General features: G+C 43.6%; 1 protein-coding gene across 1 annotated transcript in view; it reads left to right on the top strand.

Moving 5' to 3' along the window:
- Positions 1 to 18122, top strand: part of TMTC2 (transmembrane O-mannosyltransferase targeting cadherins 2) — a 445859-nt gene that overhangs the window by 142478 nt on the left and 285259 nt on the right. The window contains exon 2 of the mRNA XM_082255664.1: positions 15941 to 16511. Within this exon, the coding sequence (XP_082111790.1) occupies positions 15941 to 16511 (571 nt within the window). The remainder of the gene's footprint in view (positions 1 to 15940; positions 16512 to 18122) is intronic.

The raw sequence follows: 18122 nt of genomic DNA, 5'->3' as shown, positions 1-18122 counted from the left end.
TGGATCAGAAGGATTTGCCCCCTTAATGACCAGGCCATTTTTTGCGATTCGGCACTGTTACTTTAACGGAACAATTGCGCGGTCCAAATAAAGTTGTACCCAAATAAAGTTGATGTCCTTTTTTCCCACAAATAGAGCTTTCTTTTGGTGGTATTTGATCACCTGTGCGATTTTATTTTTTTGCGCTATAAACAAAAATAGAGCGACAATTCTGAAAAAAAAAAAAATTTCACATTCTGCTATAAAATATTCCCCAAAAAAATAGTTAAAAATCAAAAATTTTAACATTTTCAGCCAATTTGTATTCTGCTACATATTTTTGGTAAAAAAAAAAAAAATCACAATAAGCGTATTTTGATTGGTTTGCGTAAAAGTTATCGCGTCTACTAACTACAGGAAAGATTTGTCATTTTTGTGTTTTTTTTTTTTTTTTTACTAGTAATGGCGGTGTTCGGCGATTTTTAGCAGGACTGCAACATTGCGGCAGACAGTTCGGACTTTTTGACACTTTTGGGGGACCAGTGACATTGCTACAGTAATCAGTGCTAAATAATATACACTGTTACTGTAATAATGCCATTGGCAGGGAAGGGGTTAACCTAGGGGTGATCAAAGGGTTAAATGTGTACCTAGGGGCATGTTTCTAACTGTATGGGGGATGGGCTTGTGAAATGACCATAGAGACCTGTAATCCTACATAGAAGGATCACAGGAGCTCTGTGATCATTCCAGAGAGAACGGTCAGCTGTGTTTTACAACAGCTGACCGTCCTTCTCTCTTAGTGGGGAGCAATTGTGGGTGGCAGGCGGCAATCGGAGCCGCCTACCCCGTGCATTGGAGTCCCTGCTACCGAGTGGGGGCAGGAGCGCGCCACCGCCGACATGCGCTCGCTCCCTTGCTGAAGGCACGCGACTGACGTATATCTATGACGGTTCACGCAGGAGGGCCAGTCTGCAGCAGTATTTCTGCGGCGGGCGATCCGAAAGCGGTTAATGCATAGATTGCATTAAGATAAAAAAGAAAACCTCCTGGCTTTACAACCACTTTAAAGCACTGTCTTTTAACATTAGTATTGTTTCCCTAGATGAGTGTGTGCAAAGTACTGGTTTAGGTCTCTGCCTGTCACACCAGTGGGCTAATTTCCACATGTCTGTCAGTGTTAGTGCTGCACTGCAAACAGTCATTCTGAGAATAAAGGTTCATTTGCTTGCTCTGTCAGAGCCTCACAACTTAGATTGCACATAAACTGATTTTTGATAGCCATGCTACCCATTTTTTTTCCTAAAGAACCAGACACAAAAGAATTGATGCAGAATTCTCAATATTTAGTGTGGAATTGTACTTGTGCAACTTTTCTTATGAATGATTTAGATTTCTTTACTAGTGTTGAGCGAACACGGACTGTATTATTCGTGTTCGTACCGAATAATTGGATTTTTTTTACCCGAACACGGACACGGACACTTTACTGTATGTTCGGGTAAAAATCCGTGTTCGGTCGTTTTATTTCCGGGTTTTGCATGCTTTGGCGCTCTTTTCATGGCGGGCTTTCAACAGCCAATCAACAATCGTTTAACTGGTGTGCCTTAAGCCATCCCAGCCATGCCTGCAAATGTCTTAGTAGCTGTGATTGGCCGTCTGAAGCATGTGACCAAGTCTTTATAAGTTCGAGGCAGCCGCCGCAGCAGCGTCATTCTGCTGCTTAGCTAAGGGACAGAGCACACATCAATGTGCTGGCTGCTGATTAGGGAAAGATAGGCAGGAAAAAACCATTTGTGTCCGGATAGAATTGAGGGACAGGTCGGAGTGTTTAGGCAGGGCGAGTTGTAGGCATTTTAGGGATAGAGTCTGCTGAATTATAGGGTCAGTGTCTTCTACAAACTACAATCGATATTGCTGTGTGGGGGGTGGGGTGAATCTGCACTCAATCCTGATCTACGATCTCTTCTCAATCCTGTTAGGGACAGAGTCTGCTGAATTTTAGGGAAACTGTGTTCTACAAACTACAATCGATATTGCTGTGTGGTGTGGGATTGGAGATAGGCAGGTGTCAGTGATCCACATCCATTTTTCTGTGTGTGAGCTGCAGTGAACACAATCTTTTTGGGCTGCAGTGAACACAATCTTTTTGGGCTGCAGTGAACACAATCTTTTTGGGCTGCAGTGAACACAATCTTTTTGGGCTGCAGTGAACACAATCTTTTTGGGGTGCAGTGAACAAAATCTTTTTGGGGTGCAGTGAACACAATCCTTTTTGGTGTGCAGTGAACACAATCTTTGTGGGGTGCAGTGAACAAAATCCTTTGTGGGGTGCAGTGAACACAATCTTTTTGGGGTGCAGTGAACAAAATCCTTTTTGGGGTGCAGTGAACAACATCCTTTTTGGGGTGCAGTGAACACAATCTTTTTGGGGTGCAGTGAACAAAATCCTTTGTGGGGTGCAGTGAACACAATCTTTTTGGGGTGCAGTGAACACAATCTTTTTGGGGTGGAGTGAACAACATCCTTTTTGGGGTGCAGTGAACAAAATCATTTTTGGGGTGCAGTGAACAAAATCATTTTTGGGGTGCAGTGAACACAATCTTTTTGGGGTGCAGTGAACACAATCTTTGTGGGGTGCAGTGAACACAATCTTTTTGGGGTGGAGTGAACAACATCCTTTTTGGGGTGCAGTGAACAACATCCTTTTTGGGGTGCAGTGAACACAATCTTTTTGGGGTGCAGTGAACACAATCTTTGTGGGGTACAGTGAACAGAATCTTTGTGGGGTGCAGTGAACACAATCTTTGGGGGGTACAGTGAACACAATCTTTTTGGGGTGCAGTGAACACAATCTTTGTGGGGTGCAGTGAACACAATCTTTTTGGGGTGGAGTGAACAAAATCATTTTTGGGGTGCAGTGAACAACATCCTTTTTGGGGTGCAGTGATCAAAATCCTTTTTGGGGTGCAGTGAACACAATCTTTTTGGGGTGCAGTGAACAAAATCCTTTGTGGGGTGCAGTGAACAGAATCTTTGTGGGGTGCAGTGAACACAATCTTTGGGGGGGTACAGTGAACACAATCTTTTTGGGGTGCAGTGAACACAATCTTTGTGGGGTACAGTGAACAGAATCTTTTTGGGGTGCAGTGAACACAATCTTTGGGGGGTACAGTGAACACAATCTTTTTGGGGTGCAGTGAACACAATCTTTGGGGGGTACAGTGAACACAATCTTTTTGGGGTGCAGTGAACACAATCTTTGTGGGGTGCAGTGAACACAATCTTTGGGGGGGTACAGTGAACACAATCTTTTTGGGGTGCAGTGAACAACATCCTTTTAGGGTGCAGTGAACACAATCTTTGTGGGGTGCAGTGAACAACATCCTTTTAGGGTGCAGTGAACACAATCTTTGTGGGGTACAGTGAACAGAATCTTTGTGGGGTGCAGTGAACACAATCTTTGGGGGGTACAGTGAACACAATCTTTGTGAGGTGCAGTGAACACAATCTTTGTGGGGTGCAGTGAACACAATCATTGTGGGGTGCAGTGAACTCAATCTTTGTGGGGTACAGTGAACACAATCTCATACTTCTGAAGATTTGAGGGTGCTGCCTGTTCCATACTCCCCCCTACTCCTCATCTAGCCTTTTAGGGGTACAAACAATAGTAATTGGGGCCTAGTGTGGTTGTGTACGTGTGATATACATACACTTTTTTTGGATCATATTTTCTATTCCGCTATTTAATCAAAAACCTTTGGGGATCAGTTAAATTGGGGGATAGTCTGTGTTGGTACGTGTGAGAGAGATCCACCTTTCCAAGTTGTTGGGGTTCATCTCATACTTCTGAAGGTTTGAGGGTGCTGCCTGTTCCATACTCCCCCTACTCCTAGCCTTTTAGGGGTACAAACAATAGTAATTGGGGCCTAGTGTGGTTGTGTACGTGTGATATACATACACTTTTTTTGGATCATATTTTCTATTCCGCTATTTAATCAAAAACCTTTGGGGATCAGTTAAATTGGGGGATAGTCTGTGTTGGTACGTGTGAGAGAGATCCACCTTTCCAAGTTGTTGGGGTTCATCTCATACTTCTGAAGGTTTGAGGGTGCTGCCTGTTCCATACTCCCCCTACTCCTAGCCTTTTAGGGGTACAAACAATAGTAATTGGGGCCTAGTGTGGTTGTGTACGTGTGATATACATACACTTTTTTTGGATCATATTTTCTATTCCGCTATTTAATCAAAAACCTTTGGGGATCAGTTAAATTGGGGGATAGTCTGTGTTGGTACGTGTGAGAGAGATCCACCTTTCCAAGTTGTTGGGGTTCATCTCATACTTCTGAAGGTTTGAGGGTGCTGCCTGTTCCATACCCCCCCTACTCCTCATCTAGCCTTTTAGGGGTACAAACAATAGTAATTGGGGCCTAGTGTGGTTGTGTACGTGTGATATACATACACTTTTTTTGGATCATATTTTCTATTCCGCTATTTAATCAAAAACCTTTGGGGATCAGTTAAATTGGGGGATAGTCTGTGTTGGTACGTGTGAGAGAGATCCACCTTTCCAAGTTGTTGGGGTTCATCTCATACTTCTGAAGGTTTGAGGGTGCTGCCTGTTCCATACTCCCCCTACTCCTCATCTAGCCTTTTAGGGGTACAAACAATAGTAATTGGGGCCCAGTGTGGTTGTGTACGTGTGATATACATACACTTTTTTTGGATCATATTTTCTATTCCGCTATTTAATTTAACTGGGCCTCCATGCGAGACCTGTGTGCCTTGTTGCGCTGTTTTGAGTACTCCACCAACATGGCCAGTGGCAATGACGCCGTTCTCAGCTTAACTATCCCACTTCTATGCCTCCTTGAAAAAACAATTCGGGCGATGATGGAAGAGGATGTGGCACAGGATGAGGAGGAGGAGGAGGATGAAGAGGTAACATTTCCAAGGCTTTCAGGGCAGTCATTCGCAAGGGGCTCCGAGGGTGGGTTCCTGCACACGCAAACGCCAGGGACGCAATTGTCCAGCAGGGGCACAGTTCTGGAGGATGAGGAGGATGAGGAGGAGGAGGAGCTGGAGGAGGAGATGGAACCATGTTCACAGCAGGGTGGCACCCAGGCCAGCTCATGGCCATCACTGGTGCGTGGCTGGGGGGATACAGAGGACACGGACGATACACCTCCCACAGAGGACAGCCTTTCGTTGCCTCTGGGCAGCCTGGCACACATGAGCGATTACATGCTGCAGTGTCTCCACAACGACCGCCGAGTTGCCCACATTCTAACTTGTGCTGATTACTGGGTGGCCACGCTGCTGGATCCCCGTTACAAGGACAACGTACCGTCCTTAATTCACTCACTGGAGCGCGATCGCAAGATGCGCGAGTACAAGCGCACGCTGGTAGACGCCATGCTGCTGGCATTCCCATCTGACAGCGGGGCCACAGTGGAAGCACAAGGCAGAGGAGGAGGAGGAGGAGGTCGCCAACGCAACCAGGGCACCGCCAGCACCTCAGAAGGCAGGGTTAGCATGGCCGAAATGTGGAAAAGCTTTGTCAGCACGCCACAGCAAACAGCAGCACCAGCAGCTCAGATGGAACGTCTTAGCAGGAGGCAGCATTTTACCAACATGGTGGAGCAGTATGTGTGCACACGCCTACATGTAGTGAATGACGGGTCTGCCCCCTTCAACTTCTGGGTCTCCAAATTGGGCACATGGCCTGAGCTTGCCCTTTACGCCTTGGAGGTGCTGGCGTGCCCTGCAGCCAGTGTATTATCTGAACGGGTATTTAGCACGGCTGGGGGCGTTATAACAGACAAGCGCAGCCGCCTGTCCAGAGACAATGTGGACAAGCTCACGTTCATTTAAAATGAACCAGGCATGGATCCCACGGGACTTTTCCGTACCTTATGCAGAATAGCAATGGATACCGACCTTACCCACCCATTGTTCCATTTTTGCTCTTTCTCACTCTTTTGGGGTGTACCCTCATTTAAAATTTTTGAAAAGAAGCAGTGTTGGCTACCTCGTCCTCCTCCTCAGGGCCAGATTAATGTAGGGGCTATTGGAGCTGCAGCTCCAGGCCCCTACCTTTTATATAGGCCCCGGGTTGGCCATATTCACTGTTACCGCTCTTCTGTCACTTGTAAACACAGAAGTCTGGCTTCTATGCTCGCTTCCCCAGGCAGCACCCTCAGAACCTCCCCACACAGCGTGAAGGCCGGACAAGGAGGGACAGTTGGCGATGCATGGATGTGTTTATGGGCTTCAGAGACAGCATCCCATGTTGAATTAGGCATGCATGGCTGCACCCTTCCTCCTCTGGGTGCATGGCAAGGCACGGCCCTTAAGGCCCTTCAAAATCCTCAGCACCAAGCCCATGATGCTGTTAATCCGGCCCTGGTCCTCCTCCACCGCCGCTTCCACCTACACCGCCCATAGGTGTGCGCAGCCTATTGCATTAAGGTGTGCACCCCAAAGTTGAAATACACATGCATGTGTTTGCCAGCAGGGAGAGTAATGTATCGGGGCCATGTACCTGTAGGCAAGGAGAAATAGAGCAGAGCAGGTCCCAGGGAGATCTTTCCCATCTCCTCACTGGCAATGCTATGTGCCCTAGGTGATTAGGGTGTGCCCAGGCACACCCAGCACACCCTGTGCGCACGCCTATGTCACCGCCACATCCACCACCACCTCAACCTCCCTCCTACTCCATATGGGCCTCGTCCTTCAGAGATGAAGAAGAACATTGTTTTATTTTTCTGTTTTTTTTTGTTGTTTTAAGTTATTTCCCTATCCACATTTGTTTGCAGAGCACTTGCCATGCTCTTAATTACGTTTTGCTGCCATTTGCAGCACTCTAGCCCTTTCCTTTGGTGTTTTAGAGCCATTTTAGTGCCTTAAAGTTCGGGTCCCCATTGACTTCAATGGGGTTCGGTGTCCGGGAAAAGTTCGGTAAAAGTCCGGGACACGGACCCGGACTTTTTTTTAAAGTTCGGCCGAACCCGTCGAACACGGACATCTAGGTGTCCGCTCAACCCTATTCTTTACCACTTTAAAACTATGTTTACTTATTCCACACTTGTGTGCATAACAGAATGAAATAGCCAGGCTTTTTTTTAGCTTAAAAACCCTGTCAGCAGAAAAAAAAATACAATTAAGCGACAGCTGAACAATGAACATCTTTTTTTTTTTTTTTACATTTTCGCATACGTTTTATATATCAAATGTGTCAGAAATTGTAGTAGACAGTAAAACACGAAGAAACTTAGGAACGTTTTTTTTTGTTTCAGTTTATACTGTTATTGCTCGTTATGTTAAGGATGCAGGCTAATAAATTATATATAATTGGTCCAGTTTAAAGGAGAATTTAAAAAAAAACAAACCTTTATACTTACCTCCATGCTGCAGCATCAGTATCGAGATTCAGCTGTCCTAAGCTAGCTCCAAGATGGAGAACGGAGCGATCAAATGACTGCTGATTCCTCTGTTCTTGGTCTGCCCATGAGTGGAGAGCAGTGGTCACTGGAGTACTGGGGCTGGAGAGGGCGAGGGAGATGTTGGCTCCAGCTCTCAGCCACATGCTGAAAGGCAGAGCCACCTGTCAGCCAGGCAGCTGGGTAAATCCCAACAATATTGTCCAGATCCTTCCAGAGTCTGACTCAGCTCTGCCCACTCAGCTGATAGTGGGCAAATAGCCTGCTATCAACTAACCCTGGGTCACAGTAGAATAAAAGTAAGCATACTCCTATGACCCTCAAGAGAAGTATGGCCAAGAAAGCTTTGGCCATACGTCTCTTTTATAAATTAAAGTTTTTAGTGAAATTCTCATAGTAATTGCCATTAAAGGAAAAAAGATTATAATGGCACATTTTTTTGCAGGTACCAGATCACTGGAGCCATGCAGGTCTCCTGCAGACCTGTCAGTATATCTGTATACCTGTACATCCAATATGGGCAGGCAGATACACTGACAGGAACAAATCAATGAAGTATAACGGTGCTCCACAGTGCCGTGGTAGTTCATTGAGAACTACAAGCAGACAACTGCAAAGGATGTTGAGGCTTGTGGTTCATTCATACTCAGAGCTGTGTAAATGAGTGACGGCTAGTACGGGAAGCTTTTTCTTGTACTGCTGCCACAGGAAGAGAGGGCAGCGGCTGCAGCATTGGGAACATGTTACATGTTCCACCATAAAAACAGGTGGAACATGTAACATGTTCCAAAAGGTGAACTTATCCTTTAAGCTCATCATACACATTTACCATCGTAAAATCTTTTAGATACAGTATTCCAGAAATATGTACGTTAATGTAATATAAGGACCTACCTAAACCATCCAATCAATTTGTACTCAGTCATCAGGCCCTTGCACTACATTGTTGTTGGTAGATCTAAAGGTGATTGTTCAACCAGATTCTAATGTCTGGGGTGAGCTTTAGTTTTTTTTCTAGTGCATATTTGAAATGGCGAGCAAACTGCAGACTGGTGGCTATGAGCAATTACAAGGTTTTCCTTTGCATGGGTTGTATTTAGCTCTATAGTAGCTTAGTATTTATGAGCTCCTTGGTGCTATTTACAGGTTTGGGTTCACCTAGCATACCTCAGTCCATGATTTGTAAAGGTGATGACACTGGTTACGATCTCTATGATCTCTATTAGGTTTATCAGTTATTATGTAGTGCAATGTAAGCAGCATTAGGGTTATCTTAGTAGGTAGGTATTTGGTGAATTTAAACTGTGCAGAGATTGTACAATCGAATGGTTGCACACCGGCAGCAGCGGCAGCATTTACACACAGTCACGTGCTATATGTATGTATATTTCGTTAGCGTATTGTCTGCTATCTTGTGGAAGTGATTTAGCGCCCGGTCACTTCCATTGGTACCAAAACATGACACCCCTTTTCCAACCACCTATCCACCCCCAATCTCCATCCCAGCTAAAGTGGAATTCTCTCCCTCAATCAACACTATTTTTAATCCATATGGTGCTAGCATTTTTAAATAGATAGGAAAGTATATCATATTTACTTGATTTTAACTTTTTTTTTTTTTACATTTCTTCACTTCTTGGTTTCCAGGCATAGGCAAATTATGTCATACACCCCAAGACTCTTGAAGAGGGGAGGAGGGGGTTAAGCACACCCTCCTGCATGCCTGGGCGAAGGGCAGGTAGATTCCAGGAAGTAAATACTAAATGAAACTAAATATGTAAAGCCCATTGCCCTCATGTATATCGTCAGACTTCTGTAAACATGCTCATTTGGTGTGCTGAAGTGCGAAAATGTGGATTGTGCTACACATATTCAGTATGGTCATGCACACTGAGGTGAGAGCATTAATTCTAGGGCCATCTGTTGCATCAAACGGATTACCTGTATTTACCGTATAACAATTTGCAACTACCATCATTTTTTTTCCTTAGGTCTGTGCTTTCAGAAAATAGATTTGGAGGGGGGGGGGGGGGGGTTTAAGTAAATTTCAGGCCAAAAATGTCAGTCAAAATGGCTCTGGCAGCGAAAGTCTTCCTCTGCAGTTGTCTTCTGCCTGTGTTGGGGTGTTTCTGGCACATTGCTTCTCACATGTATTTTCTATAAGTGTTGACAGAGAACATGTAAGTTTCCAGAAAACACCTGTTCCAAATCATTTCAATTCTCAAGTTCTCCGTTTTGTTAGCTTTGTGTTCCTTTATCTGCTAGATTAGTTTGTCAACATAGTCATTCATCATCATCGTGGCTGACGTGGTCACAGAGCTCAATGGGACGTCAAGGAAACCCGAATCAGTGTTTTATTTTCTTAACTCCACGGAAACTGGAATGAGGCGCATGACTGCAGGCCAAGATTGTGAAGTGACCGTTGTAGAGTCTGTCATATCACATCTACTGGGCGTTTCCTCCCGGAATGTTTAGATTCTGCAGACTGATCTACAGGCTGGCCAGGGGATTTTGGCTTCTGCCTAATCCTTTCAGTATACAAATCAACCAAAGGATGTGATGCTATACAACAGTTCTATTGTCTGCTTACACTGGCTGCTGCCTTGTGCTGCAATTATAAGTGCTTGGGTCACCACATAAATATGACACTTGATGGGTTATGTGATGTTTGCTATTTATTAGGGAAAGCCATTTTCTAATGAAAAGCAACCCGAGCAGAACACTTTTATAAATTATCATTTTGGACATACAAAGATTTAATTTGACATGTAAACTCAATAAAATGTACCCAGAGTTATTAATCAGATAAAATTTAAAAGGCAATCTGACGTTTTTTGTTTTTTTTTTAATAAAAAAAATGTTCTACTTGCCTGCTCTGTGCAGTGGTTTTGCACAGAGCAGCACTGATCCTCCTCTTCTCGAATCCCCCACTGACGCTCCTGGCTCCTCCCGTCACTTAGTGCTTGCTATGGGGGCATTAGTGCATGCTCGTAACCTAGCCCCACTTTGTGTGTTCATAAAACATACGGAAAGGGCTCAGCCTCCTCAATGGTTGTGATTGACAGCAGCAGGACCTGTGTCGCAGCCATTGAGGAGGCAGAGAGCTGGGACTGCTGCAGCTCTTGTGCAAATCGCTGGATCGAGATTGAGCTCAGGTTTGTATTTTGGGGACTAGGGGAAAGCTGCATACAGAAGGTGTTTTACCTTCATGCATAGAATGCATAAAGGTAAAAATCTTCAGACTTTACAACCAGTTTAAAGGGTTAGTTCAGCTGGTGTGCAGGTAAGGGGTGTCAGTAGAAAATACAAACACAGCAGCTTTGGCTAAAGTTAGATAATGTCCTTGCAATAAGTGTAGGCCATTTCCTTACCTCACCTCCGTAAATCTGGCCAAAAAACTCCTAAAGGTGGCATCATCCTGTCCTGCCCTGTTGCTAGGACACTCCCATCTGAGTCAAACCCCTTGGCATGCACTCTTTTTTCAAAGCTCAGCGGTGTTGCAATGGAGGAGAAAGTGAACCACACACATATGGAGATTTGAGGGCTCACACCTATGATGGTGGGGGTGAACAGTAATAGATGGGACTGGCTTGGCAAGGTCCAAGGAACAGGGCAAGATGGAATGATGCCATCTCTGGTAGTTTTTCAGCCAAACTTTGTGAGGTATGTATATGGTCTACACCTATAGCAAGGGCATTATCCAGCATTAACCAAAGCTGGACAGTTTGTCTCTTATCTACTTGAGCCCCTTGCTTGCACAGGCGCTTTTTTTTTTTGCTAAAGGTGTTCTAATACTTTAATGTGAACCTGTGTTTTGTTCAGGCAGGGTAAAGCAGCATGTTTACTTGGTTACCCTCCTTCCTCCCTATGTTGCCCTAATTGCCTCCCAGAGCAGCTTCAGGAAAGTCCTGTCAGAACTTACATAAAGCTGGTGCCTGTAAATTGTGTGCCTAGGCACCTCACATTGCATTTTGGGGGGGGGGGTGTGTGTGTAAGAGCGGTGTGTTCCTGTTACCCACAAATGTAGTGTATATTACATATAGGTGAATGGAGTGACAAAGGTGTAGGGGGAATTTAAAGTGGTTTCCTTCATGCATTCTATGCATGAAGGTAAAAAACCTTCAGTGTGCAGCTCCCCCCCCAGCCCCCCTAATACATAAGCCTGAATCCAATCCAACGATGTGCACAAGACCTGAGGCACTCCCGGGTTTCTACCTCTTGATTGGCTGAGATGTAGCAGCAAGAGTCATTGGCTTCCACTGCTGTCAATCACAGCCAGTGAGGCATGGGCAGAGCTGAGACGCTCTCTCTGTCTTATGGATGCAGAGAGCCAGCTCAGGAGTGAGCACGCATGACTGTGCTCACAGCAAGCGGCTTGCTATGGTAGCACTTGGCAAGGGGGAGGGGCTCAGAGTGTTTGCGGGGGACCCGAGAAGAGGAGGATTGGAGCTGCTCTGTGCAACACGTATGCACAGAGCAGGTAAGTATGACACAATGTTTTTTTTTTTTTTTATTAAAACATTTTCCTTTGCAAACCCTAAAGGAGAATTCCATGTTTTAACTCTTAATATTTTGTTTGGGCCAAGGTGGTGAAAATTAAACCTGGAATTCTACTTTAAGCAGTAGAGTATGAACATGAGCAAGACACGGGTCAACTTTAATGGAAGGAGAACTGGGTTCTAATTTTTACAGCCTCTCTGAGGATGTCAAAAGTTTGGAGAATGCTTCCTTGTGTCAGAATATTCCCTTTTTTTTTTTTTTTTACCTCTAAGCCAAATTTGTGCATTGATATTTTACAATATCTCAAAAAAGCCGCTCATGCATGGTCTTTCTCATATGCAATACAGCGTAAGCTAAAGAGTAGGAAAATTTACATTGGTTGCTTTAGGTAGTAAGAACCGCTCCTCTTTCAGTTTTTATATGGGAGACCCAATGGTACTAGCAATCACTTTTCATTTGCTTGAGTGTTAACCGCTACCGCCAGCACTGGTAATCTCTGGTACACATGCATGGGTGGGTGCATGGGACTTTTTTATTGTCAGTTCCACCTTACTGGGTTTTGCCATTTACTGTATAGTCCTGCGCAGTAAGGATATGTTGACCTGCCCTAATGGTGCTGCATTGTATGTGGAGAAAAGAAAAACCTGCATCAACATGGAACATTGGGGGACTTGGCTATTCCTGTTGACAGGAGATAGAAATGATACTTTATACTGTATACTTGTGGCAAAATCTTTACTAAGAAGTATGGACAGAAGGGAATGTGTTGTATATAAAGTTTGGGAAGTAAGAAAAGAGAAAAGGAACTTTGGCAAAATAGAGTGCGTAGTCCTACAAGTTGGGAAGTGTTCCACTGTGTTGCCAGTTTTCATGTTTTGTTTGCAAAGAAAATTAAAGGTGAAACCCAACTGGTTGCTATGGGCATTTCTGTTACAGTTTTCCCTGGTGTTTGTATATCGCCTCCAGCATGCCTTACTTTGAGACGTAAAAGTGTAGTTTGGGCTTTGAATCTAGTTATTTGCTCATAAATAATTCATAAGCTTATGGCAAGCAAGGGTAGGCTGATCATGTAATAGCAATAGGTTGTCTGTTTTCTGTTGTCAAATGTTCCAAAGACAGAATTGCATCTGCGGTTTAAAGCTGTACAGGAGCTGCAGTCAGAATAGACTCTGTGGTCACTGCTATGATTAGAATTACAATTTAGGCAACATGTATCATTTCCGAGCTCAAGGTTAGAAAGCCATTTACAGAGTTCCACTATTTCTACCACACAGACTATATTTATTGAAAACTTTTTCGGCTGCTCATATTTTGTCATCTTTAAATTAAAGAGATTTATGTTGATGGCATCATATCACATCCAACTTTATTAAACCCAGACATAGCACTCTGCAGCCCTGCCTAGGACTGCCCTTCTCTAACCTTTTTACCCAGTATAGGCTTGGCCACAGAATGATCAGCCCATGGAAATCCTGAGGTTTGACCAGGCTCCCTACATATATAACAGAAACTGACACAAATTTGGTAATTAAATGGCCGAGGCACCTTTATTGGCATAAATAAATAAATAATTCAAATAACTTTATTAAATCCAAAACAGAATAAATATTTAAAATTCAAAATCCAAATAAATATGCAAATAATTCTCGCTTAGTCATGAAAAACTCAAGCGAATAAATAAATAAATTCATCAGAAGGGTGAAATCAAGGTGGCATCAAGGGTGACAATGGGGGGTAAAAGAAGGTGCGTGGCGCTGCCAATAAATACTTAATAATCCATATACCTCCTCAAAGGTGCTAAACATATAAACTGTGACAAATCCGGTGTGTGTCTCTACAGTAGTTTGTAAACATAAATATTATATAAAAGAATATAAATTGGGTGACATGTGATTGGATAATAAAAGGTTCATAAAGTGCCAAGTGCAGCAGTGTTGTGTTCTGGGTGATGAATAAATAAAACTATAATATGTGACCCAACTCAGGGTAAATTCACTCAATAAATTGAACTAGATAATAAATGGTTCATAAAGTGCCAAGTGCAGCAATACTGTATTCTGAGTGACAGTAATTAAATAAAAAAATACGTGACCCTACTCAGGGTAAATTACGCAAAATTAATTGTGCCAAATCAAAATACAAATGTGAAACAAAAATGTGGATCCTAATTGGTAGTGACTGTGTGAGATATATGGTACTATCGCAACCTATAAGAAATAAATGAATATATTAACTAGCAACAGTGATAACATATACTGCTGAAAGGTGAACCACTGTGTATATCCTTGGGTGTGTCAAATGGATACAACAATTTTCATCATATGTTAGCAGGGAAATATATATGACTATATATGACACTTAAAACAGGTAAATGGGACGGTATATATCCACCATAATAAATATAAAAGATAGTAGCAACAATAATCAAGGTTCCAGAGAAATGAATAGTCCATAAATAGCCTAAAAAAACTAAAAACCTAAAAAAGGGGAGGATAATCCCACAATTAAAATTAGTCCATAGGATTATAGTGCAAAAAAAGTGACTTCAGTGCAGGTGCTTCTAAACAAGATTGTTGAGGGTGCCTGGACTTCGGTGATCACTCTGTGCTCCCCGCACCCCCAAGACCGCACTCACCAGAGTTGATCACCCCTGCAGGGGTATCAAGCTTTGGGTATATACTCTTTAAATCCCCCTCTCTGGTCTCTGTGGATAGGAGCATTGTCCAATGACCTGCCAGAGTCTTTCGTCACACTGTCCTTGGAAATGGGGTGTCCACGGGTATATATGGGAATAAAGGCTCACATAGGGCAGTACCGTTTTACAACACTTTATTAGGTTAAAAAATGGTACTCCCAAACGGATATATGTCAATCGGCAGGTAAAATCAATTGCGGTCGTGCACTTCCGGGACGCCGTGCGTTCCACAGACCGGATGTGCGTTCCAACCAGGCCTGGAGACATCCTGAAGACGTCACTCTGACGAAACGCGTAGAGCGTCATCGCGTCACATCCGGCTGGAGAAAGATTGCGACTATATGATTAGGATCCACCCTGGAACCTGGACTGGCACCTGGCTCAGCCACTCGGTCATGGGTCACTGCTCAGAGCGATTCGGAGTGCTGAGCAATCAGAGGTGTTTGATCACTGAGCTCTCACCCTTAAAGACTGAGGGGGACAGATGCAGCATCATGTCAGTGCTGCATCCACTTAGGTAAGTTTGATATTTAAAAAAAAAAATCAAACCCATACCTATCGTTTAATGGGTTTGAATGGGTTCACAGAATTCAAAGCATTCTGTGACTGGACAAGAGGAGAGGAGGAGCAGAGAAAAGACATGTGTAAGAGAATAGCAAGTCTCTTGTCTCAGCTCCTGAATTAAAGTGAAAGCTATATTATTGGTGCACAATAAAACCGTAAAGAAAAGGCAGAGATCCAGGAGGTGGCATGTAGCTCCTAGGATTTACGATCTGAGCCATGCATATATTTTTTTAATCTGTTTTTTTCCTGGAGTTTTATTTAAAAAAGAAACCATGAGATATATACAGAAGACATTATCCTGCTGGGTAGTTCCGTTTTTCATTTAGACATTGTTTTACTGCATCAGTCCACCCCACCAATCTCTTTAGTCTTTAATCTGGTGATTCTGAAACCTACTTGCTGGTGATGATGAAAGATTGATATGCATAAAAAAATAATGCCAGTACTAACGTTTATCACCAACAAAATGATTTACAAAGTGCCTTTGACGTTTGACCATTAAAGGCATCTTTTTTTTTTTTTTTTGTCTATTCTGCTATTGACCTATGCTAAAAAAAAAAAAAGACTGGCAATCAATTCAAATTGAATTTAACTTTACCCAACCTTTTTATAGAAAGTTTTGACTTTTCACAAGTGTTCATGTATAACTGTTTAAGTTTCCAATGCTGTCCTATTCTAATGCTAGTTTTTTTTTTCTCTAATGCTTGCTTTTTTTAAATCCAATTCTAATCCTCTTCAATTTATTCTTTTTTTTTTGTAGTCGGGCTATCAAGACAAATCAGGATCTTCTTCCAGAAACGCCATGGATCCATATTTTCTTCAATGATTTCTGGGGAACCTTGCTTACACACAGCGGCAGCCATAAGTCTTACCGCCCACTATGCACTCTTTCTTTTCGCCTTAATTATACCTTTGGAGGGCTGGAGCCCTGGAGCTACCACCTTGTGAATATCCTCTTACATTCAGTTGTCACAGGCCTCTTCACAAACTTTTGTAAAGTCCTCTTTGGCAGTGGATGCTGGACACTCTTTGCCGGACTTCTATTTGCTTCTCATCCAATTCATACAGAAGCCGTTGCTGGGATTGTAGGCCGGGCTGATGTGGGAGCTGGGCTCTTCTTTCTACTTTCTTTATTGTGCTACACAAAGCATTGTTCAACAAGGGGCTATTCTATCAGCAGCTGGTGCTGGATATTCGGTGCTGGATTATGTGCAGCTTTCAGCATGCTTTGGAAGGAGCAAGGAGTTACTGTATTGGCAGTGTCTGCCGTTTATGACATTTTTGTGTTCCACAAATTAAAAATAAATGAGATTGTCCCTGCAGTCTGTAAGGTAAGTATATTTTAAAACAAATGTGGCAGAGTTTCTGTTTTTTTTCTGTTTTTGTTTTTGTTTTTTTTACACATTTCACTAAGTGCCGGTTCACACTGAAGCGGCACGACTTCAGGGGCGACCTGTGAAGTCGCGTGCACTGCGACTTCGGCACGACTTGCACGGACTTCATAAAATGTCTATGCAAGTTGCTCCAGGTCGCCCCGAAGTAGTATTGGACCCTTTTTCTAAGTCGGAGCGACTTATGTCGCTCCTATTAGAACCGTTCCTGTACTACACTATGGACCGTGACGGTGCACGACTTGTCAGGCTGACAAAGTTGTCTGACAAGTCGTACTAGTGTGAACCGGCACTTACAGTAAAACTTATGGCATGGGTTCCTGCCCCATGCTTGTAATTATGTAATTTAATATATTATAGCTATTTTCACTTATAAGGCCCCTTTTACACTTATGCGACCCAAAAGTCACGCAATTTTGCCTAGCCTTGAAGCAATGCCTATGTCTTTGGACCTCAAAATGCATTAAAATCGTCCCAAAATAGTGCAGGGACTACTTTGAAGTCGTACAGATATGAACAGTACCCATTGGAAATCATGGAGTATGACTTGACATGCAACTTTGCAGTCCCAAATCGCAGGACAAGTTGCACAAGTATGAAAGAGGCCTAAATGTGAATGTCTCAGTTTTTTCCCTGAAAGTACTACTGAAGTTCCCAGTTGAGGTAGGGCCAGGGCTTTTTTCTCAGAAAATAGGTACAGGTACTCCTCTTTTCCAAGTCACCCCTTGTCTCCGCCCCCCCCACCCATCTCCAATTTCCGAACTTGAGTCTCCACCCCTACTCACCTCCCAGTAACACCCCTTTTAAGGAAAACCGAAAAATAGATCCCCTTAGCAACAATAGACCCCCCTCAGCAACAAAAGATCCCCCAAGCAACAATAGACCCCTGCAACAAAATACCCCCTAGCAACAACAGACCAACCCAAGGAACAATAGACCTCTACAGGCCAGCATTGGCTGCTGGGAGACCTATTGTTGGCCAACGTCTACCAGCCAGCCAACTGCAGATCTCCCAGCAGCCAGCTACAATAGACCTCTCCCTCAACCATTGACACCCCAGCAACATGAGACAACCCAGCAAAAATAGACCCCTCGTTCAAAAATTGACCCACCACTCCCAGCAACAATAGATTCCCCAGCAGGCAGCATCAATGGACCCTCCAGCATACTGCAGCACCCCTTGCCATTACATACAATCAGTGCTGGAGGTGCCGGAACTGCGTTCCTGCCGAAAAAAAGCCCTGGTCACAGCATACACTTCACTTTTCCAACATCCGCATTTAAATAACAATGCAAACAATAGTTATTTTTGACAATCCCTTGAAAAATCTCCTTTCATAGGAGTTCTGCCTGTCTGCTGGCCATGGCCATCTCTTTCCACAACTTTCCTTATTCCCTGTATGCTTTTCAACTTCTCCTCTGTTGTTTACTTTCAATTCCTCCATATCCCATTGTACCTTATTGTCTACAAGCAGTGGTTCCTGGACTGACAGAAGGACCTCCTGAAACTCCTTCTCTCATCTCCTTTATGTTACAAAAAAAAAGAATAGG

This window comes from Pelophylax lessonae (genome assembly GCF_965119305.1).
Source record: "Pelophylax lessonae genome assembly, chromosome: 4".
NCBI lineage: Eukaryota > Metazoa > Chordata > Amphibia > Anura > Ranidae > Pelophylax > Pelophylax lessonae.
This window is presented reverse-complemented; position numbering and strand designations above follow the sequence as displayed.